Consider the following 21052-nt stretch of genomic DNA (forward strand, 5'->3'; position numbering starts at 1 on the left):
TGGCTGTTCTCTAAACATACTCATCATCATCATCGTGTTACAGTAGCAACTAGAGGCCTCCTTTGTTAGGTACAGCACAAAGCCATGGCTGGCCGCAGTCCCTACCCTAATCTACAGTCCAATAAAACACTAACAAGCATTTTGACATGGTGGGGGCTCTACACTTTAAGGAAGTGGCACTTTTCTGGGGTAATCCGTGAAAATCAGAATTGGATTGACTCAGTTTAAACATCGAAATCGGGTTTCCCTCTATACATAAAAATACATCTTCTGAAACCTGCTCCGAGGAAATGAAAATTTATATGTACTTGGTTCATTTACGGTACTCAAAGATCATGGTCACTTTCATGCTTCCTATTTTAAGAATTAAGAATGGATATACTTAGTTTGGCACAGAATATGCCTTTAAAATATTTAAATAAGCTCCCCTGCCAAAATCATAGTAACTGTGACTAACATCCAGATCCAATTATGATTGTTTGAACAATCCATAAGAAAAATAAATATGAAGAGATTCATACAGGGCTGCATCGGCTCTGAACTTAATGATGACATTGGTACATAATACATTATAGACACAGCCAAAGCCCACAAAAATCGCATTTCGGACAAGTTGTCATAAAAGGAAATCACCTAGTTAAAGAAACCACTTTTAATGATGCCTTGAAATTATATAAAAGCTACACTTAGTATGTCTCACTTCTATGAATAACCTCAGAGAACAGGTATTTTCTGAATTTCTTACTGCCAATTTAGAAAGGCTATTATGTAGTTTAATTTCGAGTGTGCAATTTCATTTAAAAACACTTGATTATTTAAAAACATTTACATTTATTCACATGTTAAATGCTGTTTGGTTCACTTTCAAGTTGAAGTGTTTAGGAGTTTAATCACTTAACACCTTCAAGCATTCGTCGTTTAAACTAGGATCTTTTCAGTTGCTTCAGCTTTGGTCGGAAGGGGGCTGCAATGACTTACAGTTAATGGAAACCGCATCGTTTCTGTGTTAAGTACCTGTGTATATTATACTTTTTCCCGAACTTAACTACACATTGCCAGGAATCCTAACTTAAAAAAAAAGTATTGACAAAAGAGACATTTGCAGTATCTTAGAACATGTCCGATATTACTCCAGCAATTCTTACGTTTCCTTGCTATTAAAAGGGAGAGGAGGGAACGGAGAGCAAATACTTTCCCACTGTCCAAAATTTGCAGAAGTTATTCTCATTTAATGTGTAAAATATAAATTTCCAGCCCTGCAGAACTGTGGGCTATTTGAAGTAGATCGAAAGAGCGGTCTTTGTGAAATGTCTCCCACTATTTAGTGACCCTTTGAAATTAGTACTATATCAAGCCTGACACCTTTTATATGTGTTTTCTTTAGATAGGATATGGTCTTTGGCCCTGTTGATAGGAGTGGAAGATGTCCTACGATGCTTGTTAATAGGATTTTCCTTTTACTTAGAAGAGTGTGTTTCATTTTATGAAGTCATCATTCATATGATTTGTCTTTTTTCCAGAGAGCACGATCAATGATGTCACGGTTGTTACTTTATAATAAAAATACACATAAAACCATAGCAATAGGCAATCATTTTTGTGATAAGATACAGGGCAAACAAAATTAAAGGCTGCAAAACAGAAAGTGACAAAGTACAAGGAGTGCTTCATTGATTAATAAAATCGCAGGTAAAATAGCTTGAGCTCATCAACACCCAGATTTAGGAGTTAAACCCAAAATTAGTTTGTTTGTAACCTAGTGAAAAGAAATTTCAACATAATACATCTAGTTTTATTTTCACAAAAACCAAAATCCTCTGTAAGTCAAACTACTCAGAATTCACATAAGAATCACTAACATTAATACTGTCCTTTAGAATTAAGGCTGTAGTGTTCATTAGTCACATGCTAAGCGGTGGATCTAAAGAGTAAAATAGTTACTAAATATATTGCCCCTCTTAATGACATATTTAGATTTTTGAAGTCTTAAAGTAACAGATTTTGGGGTATGCTTGTAAAGTATTTCTTTGAGATTTCTTTCCTGCAATTGCAGAACTCTGCCAAAATCTCTTGAAGCTCAAGCTGCTGGCAGATTTACAGTGACAGATTCTATGAATAATCACAACAGATAATACAGAGGGGGGGAAAGCAATAAAATCCTTCAAATTAACTATTTACAGGCTACTGTTTATAGGAGCCCCTAAAGCACAGATTACTGTGAGCTCCTCTGATAAATCACTAGAATGTAGGATACATTATCAACAAGACAAATTCCCTACAGTGGACCCAGTTCTAAACAGTGGTTCAAGATAAAGAGCTGTTCCAGATAACTTTATTCAGGGTCTTATATTTACTGTACTGTGTTATCACTACAAAACCAGGCCAAGTTCTGTGTGATTTATCTTCTTTCAGTATTGTACAGCTAAATGAACATGCTATTAAAGGGTTAAATGTTTTAACACCTGCCACAGCTGTTAAGCAGTGTTGTAGCCTCAGTCTGATTTTACTTGAATGCTTTGCATGGTGGGATTTAGTAAAGGGCTTTTTCCCTTCTCTTTCCAACTAGTGCAATCCCAAATTCAATTTCAAAGCCCTTGAGAAAATGCTTGCCAATTTGAATTCCATCTCATTTCTACTCTATGGTGCTGGCCAGAGGCACTGCAGCTACTGGGGGACCCACACCCAGGAGGAGACCTGAAGGCCTCAGCTAGATATTCAGGAGCATGATCATGTTGTTGCAGAAACAACACTAAGCACGCTGTCTCCAGGCAGTGCAGATAGCAAGTTTAGATTGACTTCCCAGACAGTCAAGTCCTGTTTTTTTTCACCAGCTGAACATGTGCTACACAAGTTATTTATTCAGATGTGCACTTTTTTGTTTCATGCCTTTGGCTCAAAAGCCACTCTGTGACACTATGGCAAACTGGAAAATTCCAATTCAGCATGGGGGGGGAATCCATTCTGCTATTTCATACAAGTGAACTTTACAGGAAAACTCGTTATCAAGGTTAAGTGTAATGCATGATTGGAGCATTGCAGTACTATACTAGGCTTTTGAAGCCATAGCAAGGTAACAGTTTAGAGCAGCCATGAGGCTGCTTTAACCATACTAGGGGCTGGGCTGGTGCAAAAATGGGGAGTCAAAAATGGTTCTTTTGAGGCCTTTTCACTCAGCTGTGCCTCACACATATTTGGCAGAGGTGAGACTCTATCGAAAGAGTTTAATATAGATTTTTACCTATAGGTTTTTGAGCTGTCCTATAGAACTCCATAACAGGGATGTAACTCTTTATCAAACCCTATAGGAAGGTTAAGAAAACCTATAGAACACCAGAGATTAAAAAGGGGACCTCCAGAAATAAAAGGTCACCTAGCTAAGAGCTGTAACAGATTCACATCCTCTGTGGATTAGGTAAAGAGGGTGATATGTACACACACTCAATTGGTTACATAACCAATAACTATAACTGACACAAGCAACGTAAGAACGGCCATACTGGGTCAGACCAATGGTCTATCTATCACAGTATCCTGTCTTTCTAATGCCAATGCCAAGTGCTTCAGAGGGAATGAATAGAACAGGTAATCATCCCGTGATCCATCCCGGGTCACCCATTCCCACCTTTGGGCAAACAGAGGCTAGGGACACTTCAGAGCATGGTTTTGCATCCCTGCCCGTCTTGGCTAATAGCCATTGATGGACCTATCCTCCATGAACTTATCTAGTTCTTTTTTTAATCCTGTTATAGTGTTGACCTTCACATCCTCTGTCAAAGAATTCCATAGGCTGACTGTGCATTGTGAAGAAATACTTCCTTTTGTGTTTTAAACCTATTGACTCTCAATTTCATTTGCTGACCCCTAGTTCTTGTGGTATGAGTAAAAACCACTTCCTTGTTTACTTTCTGCACACCAGTCATGATTTTATAGACCTCTATCATACCCGACCCTTAGTTGTCTCTTTTCCAAACTGTTCCAGTCTTACAAATCTCTCCTAGTATGGAATCTGCTCCATACCCCTTGTGATGTTGTGCAGTCTTTATGGATTTATAAAAACATAATAAGAAGTGAATATAATGTAACTGGAATATGCTTCATGCAAAAGGTCTCTTGTAAGGTATCATTACAAAGCTTATAATCTACTGAGTGTGATCATCCCATTTGTATAAATGTACCACTCTTGTATCTAAAACTAGAAATATGAAATATAACTCTGAGGGCCTATTGTAATTATGTAAAGTGTGGGCCATTAATGATGGTTTGGAATCTTGATGACTCCCATTAACAAGGACCATTGCCTGCAGATGACTGTGTTTACCTGTTAGTCTTCCTGTATATGTGTGTGCTGGCAAGTGGGCAATGAAGTCTTGCAGTGACATGTGATCATGTCACCTGAACTGCAATCCATCTTTAACCTGGTGCTTTTCCGGGGGGGGGGGGGGGGGTTGGAAACCCAGAGGGACAAAGGGTTCCCACCTTATGCAAAAGATATATAAAGGGGTGGAAAAGAACAGAGGGGGAGAGGAGCCATCATGAAGAATCCCCTAGCTATCACCTGAGCTGGAACAAGAGCTGTACCAGGGGAAAGAATTGTGCCCAGGCCTGGAAGGTGTCCAGTCTGAGAAAAACTTACTGAAGCATCTCTGAGGGTGAGATTATCTGTATTTAGTTTGATTAGACATAGATTTGCGCATTTTATTTTATTTTACTTGGTGACTTACTTTGTTCTGTCTGTTACTACTTGGAACCACTTAAATCCTATTTTCTGTATTTAATAAAATCACTTTTCATTTAGTAATTTATTCAGAGTATGTATTAATACCTGGGGAAGCAAACAACTGTGCATATCTCTCTAACAGTGTTATAGAGGGCGAACAATTTATGAGTTTACTCTGCATAAGCTTTATGCAGGGTAAAACGGATTTATCTGGGTTTAGACCCCATTGGGAGTTGGGCATCTGAGTGCTAAAGACAAGCACACTTCTGTGAGCTGTTTTCAGGTAAACTTGCAGCTTTGGGGCAAGTGACTCAGACCCTGGCTCTGTGTTGGAGCAGACAGGAATGTCTGGCTCAGCAAGACAGGGTGCTGGAGTCCTGAGCTGGCAGGGAAAACAGAAGCAGGGGTAGTCTTTGCACATCGGGTGGCAGCTCCCAAGGGGGGTTCTGTGATCCAACCCGTCACACCCCTAATAATTTTTGTTGCCTTTTTCTGTACCTTTTCCAATTCCAAATGATCTTTTTTGAGATGAGGTGACCAGATCTGCACGCAGTATTCAAGATGTGGGCATACAATGGATTTATATAGAAGCAATACGATATTTTCTGTCTTATTATCTACCCCTTTCCTAATGATTCTCAACATTCTGTTTGAGTGGATGTTTTCAGGGAACTATCCACAATGACTGCAAGATCTCTTTCTTGAGTGGTAACAGCTAAATTAGATCCCATCATTTTATATGTATAGTGGGATTATGTTTTCTAATGTGCATTACTTTGCATTTATCAACATTGAATTTCAGCTCCCATTTTGTTGCCCAGTCACTCAGTTTTGTGAGACCCCTTTGTAACTCTTTGCAGTCTGCTTTGGACTTAACTATCTTGAGTAGTTTTGTATAATCTGCAAATTGTGCCACTTCACTATTTGCTCCTTTTTCCAGATCATTTATGAATATGTTGAACAGTACTGGTCCCAGTACAACCACCACTATTTACCTTTCCATACTGAAAACTGACCATTTATTCCTACCCTTTGTGTCCTATCTTTTAACCAATTATTGATCCTTGAGAGGATCTTCCCTCTTATCTAATGACTGCTTACTTTGCGTAAGAGCCTTTGGTGAGGGACATTGTCCGACAGTCCAAGAACACTATATCGACTGGCTCACCCTTGTCCATATGCATGCTGATGCCCTCAAAGGACTCTAATGGATTAGTGAGGCATGATTTCCCTTTTTAAAAGGCCACATAGATAAACACAATATGTTGGTGAAGAATCAATGTGTTTGATAATTTTGTTGTTTATTATAGTTTCAACCAATTTGCCTGGTACTGAAGTTTGATTTACCAGCCTGTAATTGCCAGGATCATCTCTGGAATCTTTTTAAAAAATAGGTGTTACATTAGCTACCTTCCAGTCATCTGATAAGAGTTTGATTTAAGTGATAGGTTACATACCACAGTTGGTAGTTCTACAATTTCACATTTGAGTTTCTTCAGAACCTTGGGTGAATACCATCTGGTCCTGGTGACTTATTACAGTTAAATTTATCAATTTGTTCCACAACCTCCTCTAATTACACCTCAATCTGGGACAATTCCTCAGATTTGTCACCTAAAAATAATTGCTTGGGTGTGGGGTTCTCCACCATACTCTCTGTTAGAATTAGAAAAGGTGCAAAGAAGGGCAATGAAAATGATTAGGGAGAGGGAACAGCTTCCATACAAAGAGAAATTAAAAAGACTGGGACTGCTCATCTTAGAAAAGAGGTGACTAAGGGGGATATGATAGAGGGCTATAAAATCATGAATGGTGTGGAGAAAGTGTTAATTACCCCTTCACATAACATAGAAATTAGGGGTCATTCAATGAAATTAACAGACAGCAGGTTTAAAACAAACAAAAGAAAGTACTTCTTCATACACCTCTACCCCGATATAACGCAACCCGATATAACATGAATTTTGGTATAACGCGGTAAAGCAGTGTTCCGGGGGGGCGGGGGAAGAGGGAGGAGGAGGAGGAGCGGGGCTGCACACTCCGGCGGATCAAAGCAAGTTCGATATAACACGGTTTCACCTATAACACGGTAAGATTTTTTGGCTCCCGAGGATAGCGTTATATCAAGGTAGAGATGTACAACGCACGGTCAACCTGTGGAACTTGTTGCCAGGGGATGTTCTGAAGTATAAAAGAATTAGATAAATTCGCAGAGGATAGGTCCATCAATGGCTATTAACTAAGACAGTCAGGGACACCACCCCATGTTCTGGGTGCCCCTAAACCTCCAACTGCCAGAAGCTGGGACTGGATGTCAGGGGATGGATCACTTGAAATTATCCTGTTGTTCATTCCCTCAGATGGATCTGGTTCTGGCCACTTTCAGAGACAGGATACTGTGCTAGACAGACCATTGGTCTGACCCAATATGGCTGTTCTTATGTTCTTATGAATAATTATTGGGGATGGGAGTGTTTCTACCCTGAAACAGCACTGGACATTAATGGCTTGAACTTGGATTTATAAGAGATGGGTACTAGCTGAAGCTGGATTTGATTTAAAGCTAGGAAAATCAGAGTCACTAGTCAAAATTTCAATAAAGAAGGAACTGAATATAAATGAAAAGAACTGCTTTATAATGGAGTGAAAGGTTTAAGGACCAATGTCTATTTCTCACATTACCTCAGCAGTAACTTGTGTGTCAGTTGCACCCATAACTGTTAAAAAACTGATAAAGCTAAGCAGTTTTAAACTTGGAAAACACAAGCTTCCTTTAATCTCTTGGCAATGAAATTTGGAGAATCCTCTGTACCATGTTTTAGTTCAGCCAACAACTGTCCTATTGTAGAGATCGTAACTGATGCTATCCCATAGCTTTGCTGTAAAAAGCAATAATGCTCACTTGAATTCAGAGTCAGCATGCTAGCTATGCATAATCAGCTTTATGAATGACCAGAACCAGGGCCGGCTCCAGGCACCAGCTTACCAAGCAGGTGCTTGGGGCGGCCACTTCCAAGAGGGGCGGCACGTCCAGGTGTTCAGCGGCAATTCGGCAGACGGTCCCTCACTCCTGCTCAGAGTGAAGGACCTCCTGCCGAATTGCTGCCGCAGATCGCGGTTTTTTTGTTTGTTTGTTTGGCTGCTTGGGGCGGCCAAAACCCTGGAGCCGACACTGACCAGAACGTTTGCTCCCTCCATAAAGATCTTCTGTTTAAAACCATGTAAGCAATACAAAGTTGATAACTGTACCTTGTTAAGCCCTTTGTCTCCAACTTGTCCAGATCTCCCAGGAAGTGTAAATAGCGTTCTCTTCTTTCTAACATTTAAATCCATATTCTAATCCCACAGTGTCCAAAGACATTCTTATAACTACGATTCTAACCTAAAGGACCAAGTGTCCTTGGATTGCTCTCAAAACATTTCTTCCATGTGGTAGTGAACTACATTGCTAAAAAGCACCTGGCCAGTTTAAAATAATTTTATAGAAGTACTTCAATTCTAGTGGTGAGCAATAAAACATTCACACTAGTGGGAAGGCTGATATCTCTAGGCTGCAACCACTTGAACAGGTCTACTATTCCTTCCAGGAGAGGGCAATAGTACATGCACAGGAGGGAAAATAGATATATGAAAGTAGCATTTTATTTTTTACCCAGTTATGGCAGAAACAACGTTCACAAGAAGTTTCAGGGTAGAGTATTCAAATGAAAACCATTCATTGGATGTATCGAATGGTTGTAATATAAAATAGACATTCTGTACTCTGTTATCTGATTACCAGGCTGTACAGAGCTCTGTAAATATGGAAACAATGAAACCGGACACAAATAGGAAAAAGATCAACAGTAGGAGGAGGGAGAAAATATTTTTCTCTTTTAGGAAATTCCCTAAGTAATTAATAACTCCTCTTAGTCTTACAGTATAGTTTCATACTAATTTAACAAAAAATTCTAAGTTTAAACACTTCATTTGTTAAAATAAATTAATTTTGGTAAATTTTTAGTGAGAACCCAGAGTGTTGACTTGCAATTTTTTTACAAATTAAAAAAAAAAATTATGGCAGTAAAAAAGTATGATTTTCTCAACCTCATGTCTAAAAAAAGTGAACAGATTTTACCCAACTTCAAAAACAAAAAATCACTTTTGGAGCAAAGCCAATGAGAATTTCAGCCAAAAAATACTTCCAAAAAAGTTATGAGCAGTGAAAACATGGGTTTATAATAGAAGACTAGACAGAACTGTAACTAGTGCTATTAAGCAAATTATATTTAATACAGCTGGTTGGAAAATTGAACTATTTTTCATGAAAATTTGTCAAAAATGTTTCTAACCATCTCTAACTTATAGCAGTATTAGTACTGACACTACTGTTGAGAATGCACCTATTCTTATCCATTCCTCACTTTTAAATAGCTCAGACCATCCTGAAAAAGTGTATTTTGCTGAAACTTCATATACTTCATCTCAGTGTGTATGGATATAAAAAAAATTCTACTAAGTATGGATATAGTGTGTGTGTTGGGGTTGGGGAAGATACATTCATAAGTTCTGTGCATCCATGTACTTTAAAAAATGTAACAAGTTTACTTACCGACAAAACAAAAAATTGTTTGATAAGCTGGAGAAAAGTCAGATTAATGCAGACAAAAAACACGTTTTTTTTTTAATAATGTTCTCCCACTACACCCATTTTTTTATGCTGGTGCTGAACATAATGATGCAAGCAACTAAGTGTAATTGTACAAAATTATTGCTAGTGATTTGCATATGAAATACACACCTTTTACTGCCTCTAGTTGGCATTGTTTAACTAGATTATAAATAGTACAGCTGAAATGCTGCAAACAGAAAACAGTTTATGTTGGGCACATGCTATGAATGAAGAAATGCTCAGACACAATGTGAAAGTTGGAGAGCTTTCATCAAAACGAGCCAAGATTGGAAATGGTTCATTTCCTAATCATGCCCTTGCTTTGCAGAAGCCAGTCTACAGAAAATCTCATAAGTAAAGCTCTCTAAAACACAGATATTCATGCCACCATGTGAGTACGGCTCACCCTCCTTGCTATCCCTAATTGTTTTGGATTTTTTTGCTAATTAGTCCTATGTATATGACAGCATCCAGTACATGCGTTTAATTAAATCTGAATATCTCATCTGGAGTATTTTGCCACAAGATGCCAAAAGAAACAACCATCTAGTTGTAAAATATTGTATTCAGGATTTGAAAAGGAATGAGACACACAAGGTAGGTGAGGTAATACCTTTTATTGGATCAACTTCTGTTAGTGGAAGAGAAGTTTTTGAATTTCACAGAGCTCTTCTTCTGACCTGAAGTCAAGGAGCTCCGTGAAGCATGAAAGCTTGTCCTAAACTTTTGTACTGGAAACCAAACTACATTTTTGTTTTAAAAAAGGGCTATATTTGAGAAATTAAGTTTATTAAAATTATTACTGGAGCACTTCCCCCATCACTCTATTTATTAACTAAGGGCCACAATCCCCTAAAATATATTGAAAAATAGTTCGTTCACTGTATGGTAACTGCAGCAATTTCATCATGCAAATAGAGTTGTACTTTAAAATAATGGTCCACACATTTCTCCTTCTGATTGTTCTATTTTCCCAGAATTAGCTAAATACTAAGGTGGCATGCTGCCTCTGGTTCTGTTTTGAAGAAGGAGAGAGAAAAGGTAAGTCTGTTTCTCTTTTTATCTCCATAGTTAAACTCTAATAAAGAACGTTCTGAAGATGGTTACACAGGAAATGAAGGAATACAAATCTCCATTTAAAACAGGTAGGGGAGAGAAGGAATCTCCTACACTTGGGGGACCCAAAGCATTCCTCTGGCTAATAGAGAAGATGTCATTGATTTCTGAAGCAAGTTTAAGGGAGTTCTGGGCAGAGTCAGGCAAAACCACAAATGCTTGAAGAGACAAGACAGGGATGGTATGAAGCCTCAATTTCTTAATTGTGTCACAAACTTTTTTTTTTTATAATTTAAAGTCTATGGTCTAATTAGGTTTTATCTAGTTCATCTATCATAGGTTATTTCTAAGGGAGTTACCAAAGTGGGATCAACATTCTAGAGGAAAAGGTTATTCAGAAAACAAGGATGTTACAGTACCAAGTTTATTCTGAAGGAGAAATCCATGACCCCTGGCACCCTTAAATAGCTAATACAATTTATGGAATGGGTTAGGAAAGGATATTGTGAGAGTCTGGTGAAAAGACTGTCAGAGCTAACTACTTCTTGAAATACTTCTTCCTTTGAACTGCTTGTTGACAGAGACTGCGCAGGTCTTGGCTGTGTATTTCATTACACACTGTAAAGAAGTATCTGGAAGCTTCTGAAGAGTACAATGGGCTCAAAACCTCACTTTTCTCTGAGGTCAGGGCTGATGAGAGGAGGGGAAGGAGGGACAACTGAAGGGGCCCTGAGCTCAGTGGGGTCCCCAAAACAAATGTAACATCTGTGCAAATAAAGTGAAATGGGAGGGATTGGGGCCCCCAATGAACATGATGTACCCCCAAGTTTCTCTCAATAGGTCTGTCTGAAGTTCTACTAGTTGATGAGCAGCAATAGCAACCAGTGATCTGACCCAGTAGTGTCCTTCTTGGCAAATCTGTTGACAGCACAATTACAGGCCACAGCCCTTTTGCATCTGTGAAAAGGAAACACAATCTGCTCACAGAAAGAAAAAATGGAGGGACTATCACAGAGCAAGTCCTGCCCTGTCTAACATTTGGTCTAAGTTTAAAAGGGGGAAGATGACCTTTTATTTTATTTATTAAAAAAAACAAACCCCAAAAACTGGAGTACCATGTGCTCCACTCATTCCGCCTAACTTTAGGCACTGGTTGATCAAAGGTGTGTTCAGTGCAAACAGGCCCAATCAGCTTAGAACCACTGGAAATCCTTCATGTGAAGTGGAAGGGAAAATAATTAGGAGAAGACTACCCTCTCCCCAACAACAGCTAGAGGGAGATTCCCCACTCCAACATCCTTCTCATAAGGCTGGGGAAGAGAAAGAGTTCACTGCTCGCCCTCCCTCAGTCGCCAGGATGGGAGCAGTGGGGGAGGAGGATGGTCTCCCAGCCTCCCCAAAGAAGTGCCATTTTATGGTTCCATAACTTGCCAATTGTATAGCAACTTCCATCCAATGATCACAAACATTAAAGAACTGATCTTCACAGCCGTGCAATAGGTAGCTGTCCCCATTTTACAGGTGGAGAAACAGACCTAGAAGTTAACTGGCTTGCACTAGGTTGCACAGCAAATCTGTGGCACAGCCAGCTTAACCACTGAGACCATGCTTCTTGCAGGGGCACAAGTTAGTGTAAAGAGTGTAGTTTGTTGAGACACAATAATGTGGCTTAGCTATGGTTTTGTGCCTAACTGTAAGGTGGCACCTGCAATATAGTAGTTAGGGTATAACTCAGGAAGGGTGACAGAGGTATCAACTAAAGTGAAGTACTTCTGTCATGAGCCACTGATGCTGTCACTTGCTGAAGACTAGGAAAAGAAGACAAAAACAGAGGCAGCCTAATTGCTATGCCAGAATATGAGAATGGGGAAAGAAGACAATATATAAAGGGCTTATGTCTCTAGCTTTACCCTTTATTTTTGGTTTCATAACAAATGGTCATTCTAAACTGCTCTGACATTAGTTCTGTCTCTCTTCTTTGTCTGGGAGCATAGCATAAGGAATGCTTAATTGTTTTTATTTCTTATACAGCACCCAAAATATACTACAGTTTCACGTTGCTCTGCACTGATCACTCTATCTGGTTCAGGAGTGATGCTGACTAGAACTGTGGAGGAAGCTACACTTCTCCAACCCTCCTCAGCCAAAGGATGATGCTTATAACACATGGCCTTCAGGATGTTGTTGGGCAGAACAGGGGAAGGGTGTTGAAGGGAAAAAACTGATGAGCCTTCATGGCCCACAAAATGTGGGGAAGAAGATATCAGAAACAGAAATATGTATTTCTAATTGTGCAGAAAGAATGATAATTCTCAACAGTGACTGTTAGCTAAATGACGATGTTGGCACAAGAACAAGTGGATATAAACTGGCCATGAATAAAATTTAGACTGGAGATTAGAAGAAAGTTTCTAATTATCAAAGGAACGATGTTCTGGAATAGACTTTAAATAGGAGTAGTGAAGGCAAACAACCTAATTAGCTTTAAAATGGAACTTGAAAAATTTATGAAAAGGATTATATGACTGGATTGCCTGTGAAAGGGATCTTGACTCGATGACCAAGAGGTTATCACTTCCAGTCCTATAGTTCATATGTTTTGCCTGTAGGGTTCAGTGTAGGGTATCCCGGAAGGATCCAAAACAACAACAAAATCATGCTTTCAATTAGTTACTGGAAAATATCATAGATCTATATTATGAAGGCATTAGTATGAGATTGTTCATTTCCACCAATTCAACCAATGAAATTACCTGTCTACAATATCACTACTATTTGGTTTTGCTTATTTGTTTTCCATAAGAGATGTTGATAAAAGTTGTACTTTCAGGAAAAGAAACATATGCCCCGTACTGTAATATGCTGCCTGTTTCTTCCATGCTACTGAGTGTCGTCAGTGGAAATCAAAGGGTGTTGAAAGGACTCAGGATGTCTCTGGAGTCCCTCAGCTTCCTGCAGGATCAGACCCTGAATTACCATGAAGTGTGTTTGAATTAAAAAAAAAAAAAAAGTAGGTTCATGGTAAGGAGAAAGCAACAGATGGCTCTTACAAAATGTAATGTTTTAGGACTAAGTCTGATTTATACACAGTTGAATAGAATTACTAAATTAACTGAACTTTAGTAAGGTACTAAAAGCTTTTAAGCATAAAAATAAAATGCTCTAAGAATTCAGTTTACTGTCAAAGGCATTGAAACTGCACTTGTATAAATCTGAGGAAGTACATCAATGTCGCAAGTACACTGGGTGCATATATATATATATATATATATATATACAATGCTTTAACAGATGTAGCTTTATATTTTCTTTCAGCTGAATGCAACATGCTGGTCCATGATTAAAAAAAAAAGCTGTGACACCTTACTTTTTTTTTTTTGGTAGGAGGAGGAGGAGGAGTAAAATTTAACAGAAATAACTCCACTTAATGTTTGAGTGAGCGATGTAATGAAATCTGTTTGCTGTGCTAGCTGTCTCCAGATTGGGCTGTAATTACACCACAGAAGGAAGAAAGGTAGCTGAGTCTCAATCTAGATCATTTATGTAAACTCAGCCTTCTTGTCAACGAAGTTCTCAGATTGCATGCATGCAAACCACAAAAATCATCTCCTATGAACAAACTAGAGACAGTGTCAAATTGCAGACTTCTGATATACCTTATATTCTTTCTGTAACTGGATTTAAAATCCGACACACTAAGGTTAAAAAAAACTTCTCATGTACTATATATTTATTCAGAAGAGTAAAAAATCTGTGCTAACAGAAGACTATTCCACACTCCTTTCTGCCAAAAGATTGATGCTGAACATTACAAATTCACATTTATTTGACTTAAGTGAAAACAAGTGTCACATAAATCTGGGAAATTATTTAGGGTAAGATTGCATTGAAACAAATTGCTTGATCTGGGGGAAAGATTTTTTTCCTGAAAGCGTTGAAAACCTCATCTTTGAGCCAGAGCAAAGTATTTTATACAGACAGTATAAAAACACAGGCAATCAATTCTCTTAACAGAGCCAAATTAATATTTGATTAAGTATTTTAAAGCTCCTACTTACCACGCTTGACACATATTCTCAGCAAGTTTCTCAAATACTGAAATCATTAGGCACAGAGTAATTTTACATTTGAATACATAAAAACAGTGTGAGGAGACATAACTGCATGTAGACAGATAAAGGATTTTTCCTCATTAATTCACTGAACTGCCCTTCGTGTTGATAAATTGGCACATTAATTTTTGACTTAAACAGCCCTCTCTCTGGCAATTTTAGAAAGTGTTTCTCCTGACACCTGCAGCTTCAGGCCCCCCTCTGTCCTCTCTAGTGCAGGAAAACCACAGGCCACCACATTGGCGCCATCCCTGGCTATGTCCAATCAATAAGGACTTATTTCCTGTCCATTTGCTGAGGTCACAGAAGTGAGTCTCATTAATTATTTCTACTGGTGCAGCCTCAAGTATGCTTCTGGCATGACAAGTGAAAACTGTTTGACCTTTTTCCCCTAATTTTGTTTATAGCAGTTCCAAAGAATGCATGTTCATTCAGCAATGCGGTAAACGACCAAAAAAAAAAAGAAAAGAAAAAAAGGCAACTAACAAATTTAGTTCTTTTAAAAATACAGGATATTTTTTTCCCTTGTCCCAGCCACTATCCATCTAGTTTTCTGCAAATGAACAACAGTTTATTTTTTGAATTATATCTCATGAAAATCTGGTCACAGCATAAACCATGTTTTCTAAAGCAGATCTGGCCTCAGAGGGAGGGAAGCACTCCAGGGCCTCCAGTGCTCTGTTTCCATGGTAATGACATAGGTCAATAGCTGAAGTCACACCTTTGCCAGCCTTGATTGCTTCTTGCAACTGTTAGAAAACACATGCATAATAAAATCAGTTTTGACTATACTCTGTATACAATTATTTCTAAGATAACAGTAAGAATTCAGTATTTCCATTACCTTTTCTTGAGGTAAACAGGGCAGCTAAAATCAAATCACTCAGAAAGCTCTCATTCTATTTGCAAATATTAAGCTGCTCTACTTCAGCTCCTAACTACAATAAAACCCCAATCAATTTAAACTACACCACTACTTCTTGATAATTCAAAATACTAAGCCTTACAAGCATGCATGCAACAAAGATGGGAGGTTTTTACATATCTGGACCTTTCCCTAACCAGATAATTTTTGTATAGTATACTAAGCCAACATGTCAACCAAGCACTTATTTTCTTGTACGCCGTCTGTGGGTATCACAGGTCCAAATGGATTTATAAATACACATTTTCATATTTCATATATATTATATAAATATTAAATACATAATATATTTTATAAATACATATTTTCATAGTTCATAAATATATAATTCCAGATTTCTTGTAAGCAGACTAAGGAGGATCTGCACACTCATGTCTCCATTTTTTATATCATTTATTAATATTGCTGTGTTTGCTCATTATAGGTTTACATTTGTTATAGTGGACAACAGCAAATTACCTCAGTAAAATACAACTTAAACCCAAGTCTGCCATGCAAACTCAATGCACTCAGTAGGGATGGTAACTTTGAGGATGAAATACGGCTCCAATTTGCATCATATTAAATAGGAAAATGTTTCCATGGGATAATAGACATTTTCTGGCAAACTGCTGGAGAGAAGTGCAAAACTTGAGTAGAATGTCGGGCAACATCTGTATGCTTTTTATGAGACTTTAAATTTTGTTGAAGTTCTTTAAAGTGGTCTTATGTTAACATGTATTTAAAATTGTTTTTATGATGAAGAGCATCCTGAGAGCGTCACCAGAAAGAGGTGAAACTATATTTATACAAATTTTTATTGTTTGATTGCCTTTAATATGTAGCCTTCACAGCAATCCCAATCCAACAGCTAGATGAGTGAAAGGACAGGAATCAAACCCAGGTGTCTTATCTATTTGTCTTGGGGTATGTCTACACTGCAATTAGTCACCTGCAGCTGGCCCGTGCCAGCTGACGCAGGCTGATGGGCTATTTAACTGTGGTGTAGACATTCAGGCTCGGGCTGCAGACCAAGCTCTGGGACCCTCCCACCTTGCAGGGTCCTCCAGCCTGGGCTTCAGCCCAACCCTGAAGGTCTTTACAGCAATTAAACAGCCCCTTCGCCCGAGTCAGCTGCGTGTCTAATTGCAGTAGACGAACCCTTAGGTATTGATATGGCCCCCATCCCTGCAGTATCTGAGCGCTTCACAATCTTTAATGTATTCTACACGGTTTAATGGTAGTGTCTCATTGTCATTGAATCAACCTATCAAATACAGATCTTTTATTAAATACATATCAATATTGTATCTAAAATTATTATGGAAAATAAATCTTTTAAAGGAATTTTTACTGCAATATATTACAGTACTCATCTCCACAAATCACTTCTATTCAATATTACTTATACCAATATAACATTAACATATCTAGTTTAAATGATATGGAAATATTTGAAGACCAGAACTGTAAGTCATCCATTTTATATAGGTAGTTGTATTTATATATAATGATTGACTTTTCTTATCTAAATACGTACTAAATTGGATTCATTGCATGTATTTGAGAATGAAATCAGTTGAAAGCATATTACAATATTTTAGTGTTCAAATCCCAATTCATAAAAAATGTATTCCCCACTTAAGTTAGAGTTTTCATGTACTGTGCTTTGGAGGAGTACTTCTCCTGAAGCAGAAGTGCACTGTACAGTTTATTCAACACCTTTTCCAATATGTGTAAATCATCCACATATCCACGGTCATGAAGGATGGATGGAGTCTCTAGTGAGAAAGAGTAATTTTAACTGGAGAGAAGGGTTCTTTGGTTGACCCAGCTTATCAGTAGGTGTTAGAAGCTCATCAACACTATTAGGTATTAGGGATGCAGAAGGAGATTGCTGGCAACAGTGGACCAGAAAGAAGAAATCCTGGAGGGAAACTTTAGGGACAGTCAAGCTCAGAGAGGAAGCTTAGTTTGAGGTTTACATTCTATTATTGGTTTTCAGGTACTAATAAAGCCAAACCCCAGAAAGAGGGAGAGTTTGGAAACTAACATAGGGTCTGCACGTTATTAAAGGCAGAGTGAGAATTCAACCCATTCAAAGGCATGCCATGTATAACTACTTAAATGTGTATGGTACCTTGCGACCAAAAGCATCCCAAGCTTATTACAAACTACTCACATAAGAATTACCATACCAGGTCAGACCCATCCACTACGAGATGCTTCAGAAGGTGAAAGAAACCCCAAATAGGGTAATAACAGCATAACCAGCTCATTGGGGAAGTTTTTTCTTAACCCCATCAGTTATTTGGCTCATGCCCTGAAAGATGAAGGCTTATAGTCCTTAAGAACTTTTAAAAATTCTTAGTGATATTTGTTATCCATATAAATGCTAATCTCTGGCCTCAACAGTGTCTTGCAGCAAGGAGTTCCAACTTCCCTTTATCAGTTTTAAATTTAATGTCTTTCAATTGTGTATTATGAGAAAATAGGAGTTTCCGATATTATGAGACAGGATAAATAGAAGTGGCCAATTTTCCTTCTGTATGCTATTCATTATTTTGTAAAAAGCAACAAAGAGTCCTGTGTCACCTTATAGACTAACAGATGTATTGGAGCATAAGCTTTCATGGGTGAATACCCACTTCGTCAGACACATGACTTTTGTATTATTTTGTATGCTTTTATATGCATTATTTTGTATGCTTCTATCATGTTCCCTCTCATTAACTTCCTCTCCAAATTAAAAATACAAATCTTTGTCATCTTTCTTTATATGGAATATTTTTCATCTCTATTCATAGGATCACTTCACTCACCACTGAAAAACAGGAATCTTTGCAGTGATATTCAACACTGTAAGAGCACACGGCACAACCAAACATTGAACTACAGAATAGGACTGGAAGTGAATATTGTATCCACTGCATTAAAACTACTGGGGAAACTTTAGATATACAAAATGCAATTACCCAAACTGGATATTGCCCAGGCATTGGGGCTAATGCCCCTACTCTACTCTTCCAAGAGGTGCCACAAGAGCTTTAAGATCACAAACAGAAGGGATCCCACCTTTAAATCTCATCCAAAAGACAGCTCAGTGCTCCAGAACACCATGTTAGGATACTGGTTTAAAACAGATTTGAAGGAAAGAGTGCCACCCACTGAATTGCCAGAATTACTTTCTCAGCACCTTGGGTTTTCCTTAGAGGTACCCACATATTGACAAAGCTTGACTGCTTCATTTGCAATCTAATGAGCTCAAAAAGCCCAAGGTGTTATTTCTGTAGGTGGCGTGTGTTCATTAAAAAAAATAATTTAAAAAAACCTGCCCAAGTTAACTTATCCTCAATGTACAACAAGGCACTGAGAATAAATAACCTTCCTTGCTACTTTCCTCATAAAAGAACCCCATTCGTTTACCTCTTATCTTCTGAAGAGAGCAATAGCCCATAATCCCCTTTCTCCTGGCAGACCACTTGCCTTCCACTTCCTGTTCAACTCACAGTGCCACCAGCACTACCTTCCAGCTGATCTCCACAACTGGACTACATGCTGGTTCATCCTTTACCCTCCGTCACCAGTGTCAGTGCAATTCATATCCTATCCCCATTTCAGCCCCTGGTTACGAAACCAGAAGGAAAAGGAGATCATTTGGAATGCAGGTTAAATGGATCCGGTTGGATTTCTGACAGTTGTCAGGCAGGGTAGATTTGAGACTTGCTCCATCCAGAGTCATGATGTCAGGATAGCCAGGTGTCACAAAGACATCTGTATGGACCGAAACAAGTATTTTTGTTTTGATTAACCATGGGCTTCACCTTACAGTGCCTGCCAACTGTATTCTTATGAGCTAGCAAGATTTTGAAATGACAAGAATTCTGTACTTGAGTGGAATAGCAAACATTGTTATCAGTAGGTCATTATTCACAGAAGATGGAATGCTACTCATTGTTACTTTCACTTTGTAGCATTAGTTTTTTCAACATTAGGGCATATTTAAAAATTTAAGGGCTATTCAACATTGGGACTAACAATTTTAACAATGCCCACCTCTTTGCTGACTTGTCATAAGTTTGCCAGTTGTGATGATAGTGGTCTCACATAGTGAGAAATAGACTTTGAAACTGGCAGTTCATTTCACATAGGGCACTGGCCAGCTAGCAGGTGGCAACAACCTTTGGATATTATCAGATTCAGCTGGATTTGAACCAGTGATCTAGTGATGAAAAAAATCAATATTCCGCATTCCATTCACTCAAGCCACCCAGTCCTCCCTGTAAAAATGTCTATTCAAGATAAAACTGGCATATGTAAAGTGAAATTTTAAAAAAGAGATTAGGAAAGCTGTCAGCCACAGCAAAAAATGTAGGGGAAGTGGTGGGCCACCCAGAGCAATGATGTTGGATTCCTCTTGGAAGGAAGAGCTTATATAAAAAGTCTACAATAATAATAATTTTTGTATTAAAAAAATTTGCTGACACTGGAGAACCAGAAAATCATTTGCAGGAGAAAGGATCATAAGTATTCCAGCAGGTGGGGATGATCCAGAGCCTATCAAGTTTATTGAAAGATTTTCCCCTTAATTATTTCTTTTGTAATGTTTAGAAAGGTCCAGTTTAAGTAAAGGGACAGGACTTCTAGGAGAGAAGACTGCCAGTAAAGACCCAACCAGACTCATGTGGAGGAACAGACTTCTCCCAGCTTTGGGAGAGAGACTGTATTGAGATGTAAATAATTTGTTCTTTTACTCTGAGTAACAGTGTAAACTCTAAAGTTCAAGAAAGAACTGTTGAATGAAACTAAATAGCTTTATGAAAAGAAAACATTAAGGCCCTAACATTTGTTTTCTTGTCAAACTCAGTTAGTTACGATCTCACGTATTTTCTGGGACAAGATGTCAGAAAACAAGTTCGGAGAAGATTCTGTGAATAATATCTAAGGAGAATGATCCTGTAATTAGATTTCCTGTTCAGGTCTGAGATCCTCAAAGATCATGAGTTTCCTCTAATCCTGAACTAAGCCAATACATTCTGTTTGCTTCTGAGATGTATGGTACTTGCGGAAATAAAACAAACCTAAATTGATCAGTGGTCAAGTGACTAACTAATGCATTAAGTGTTTCCAGTGTTCTTTGCTAGCTTTTCTAAATTTGTTTTCTCTCTTGTGGGAACATTCTGCCTCAATAAACATTGATATTTAGATTGCTAAAATGTTACCTTGAAATGGCACCTATACATGTCATAGCTAATAGATTAATTTTCTACCCTGTCCTCCTTTTGCTTTTCAAGCATCTTGGAATGTTTCAGCATTAACTGAAATATTCGATCTGTTTTTGTGGCTGGACACACGGTTAAGCTCTTCCTCTTCTTTCCTCCCCAAATGGGAGCTGGACAATCATTTATTTATTTTAAGTGCCTCACTTCATAATGTATAAACTGTATAATCCAAAACTTTCCTTTGCCTTTCCTGGTAGTATACAGAATAGGATGTCACTTGAATTGGAGGGGTAAGTGTAGTTTGCCCAATATTTGCTAAAATTCATCTTGTATTGTAAAACAACAGTAAAAATAAAGATAACTGAATCTTTATCTAAAGTGATATAAAGT

At 38.1% G+C, this 21052-nt stretch overlaps 1 protein-coding gene across 2 annotated transcripts in view; it reads right to left on the minus strand.

Moving 5' to 3' along the window:
- Positions 1–14125: 14125 nt before the first annotated feature.
- PDSS2 (decaprenyl diphosphate synthase subunit 2) overlaps positions 14126–21052 on the minus strand; it is a 164143-nt gene continuing 157216 nt past the window's right edge. For both annotated transcript variants that reach the window (XM_065588305.1, XM_005287684.5), the window contains one exon: positions 14126–15285. In XM_065588305.1, coding sequence (XP_065444377.1) covers positions 15127–15285 — 159 coding nt within the window. In that variant the 3' untranslated portion in view covers positions 14126–15126. The remainder of the gene's footprint in view (positions 15286–21052) is intronic.

This window comes from Chrysemys picta, chromosome 3 (genome assembly GCF_011386835.1).
Source record: "Chrysemys picta bellii isolate R12L10 chromosome 3, ASM1138683v2, whole genome shotgun sequence".
Classification (NCBI taxonomy): domain Eukaryota; kingdom Metazoa; phylum Chordata; order Testudines; family Emydidae; genus Chrysemys; species Chrysemys picta.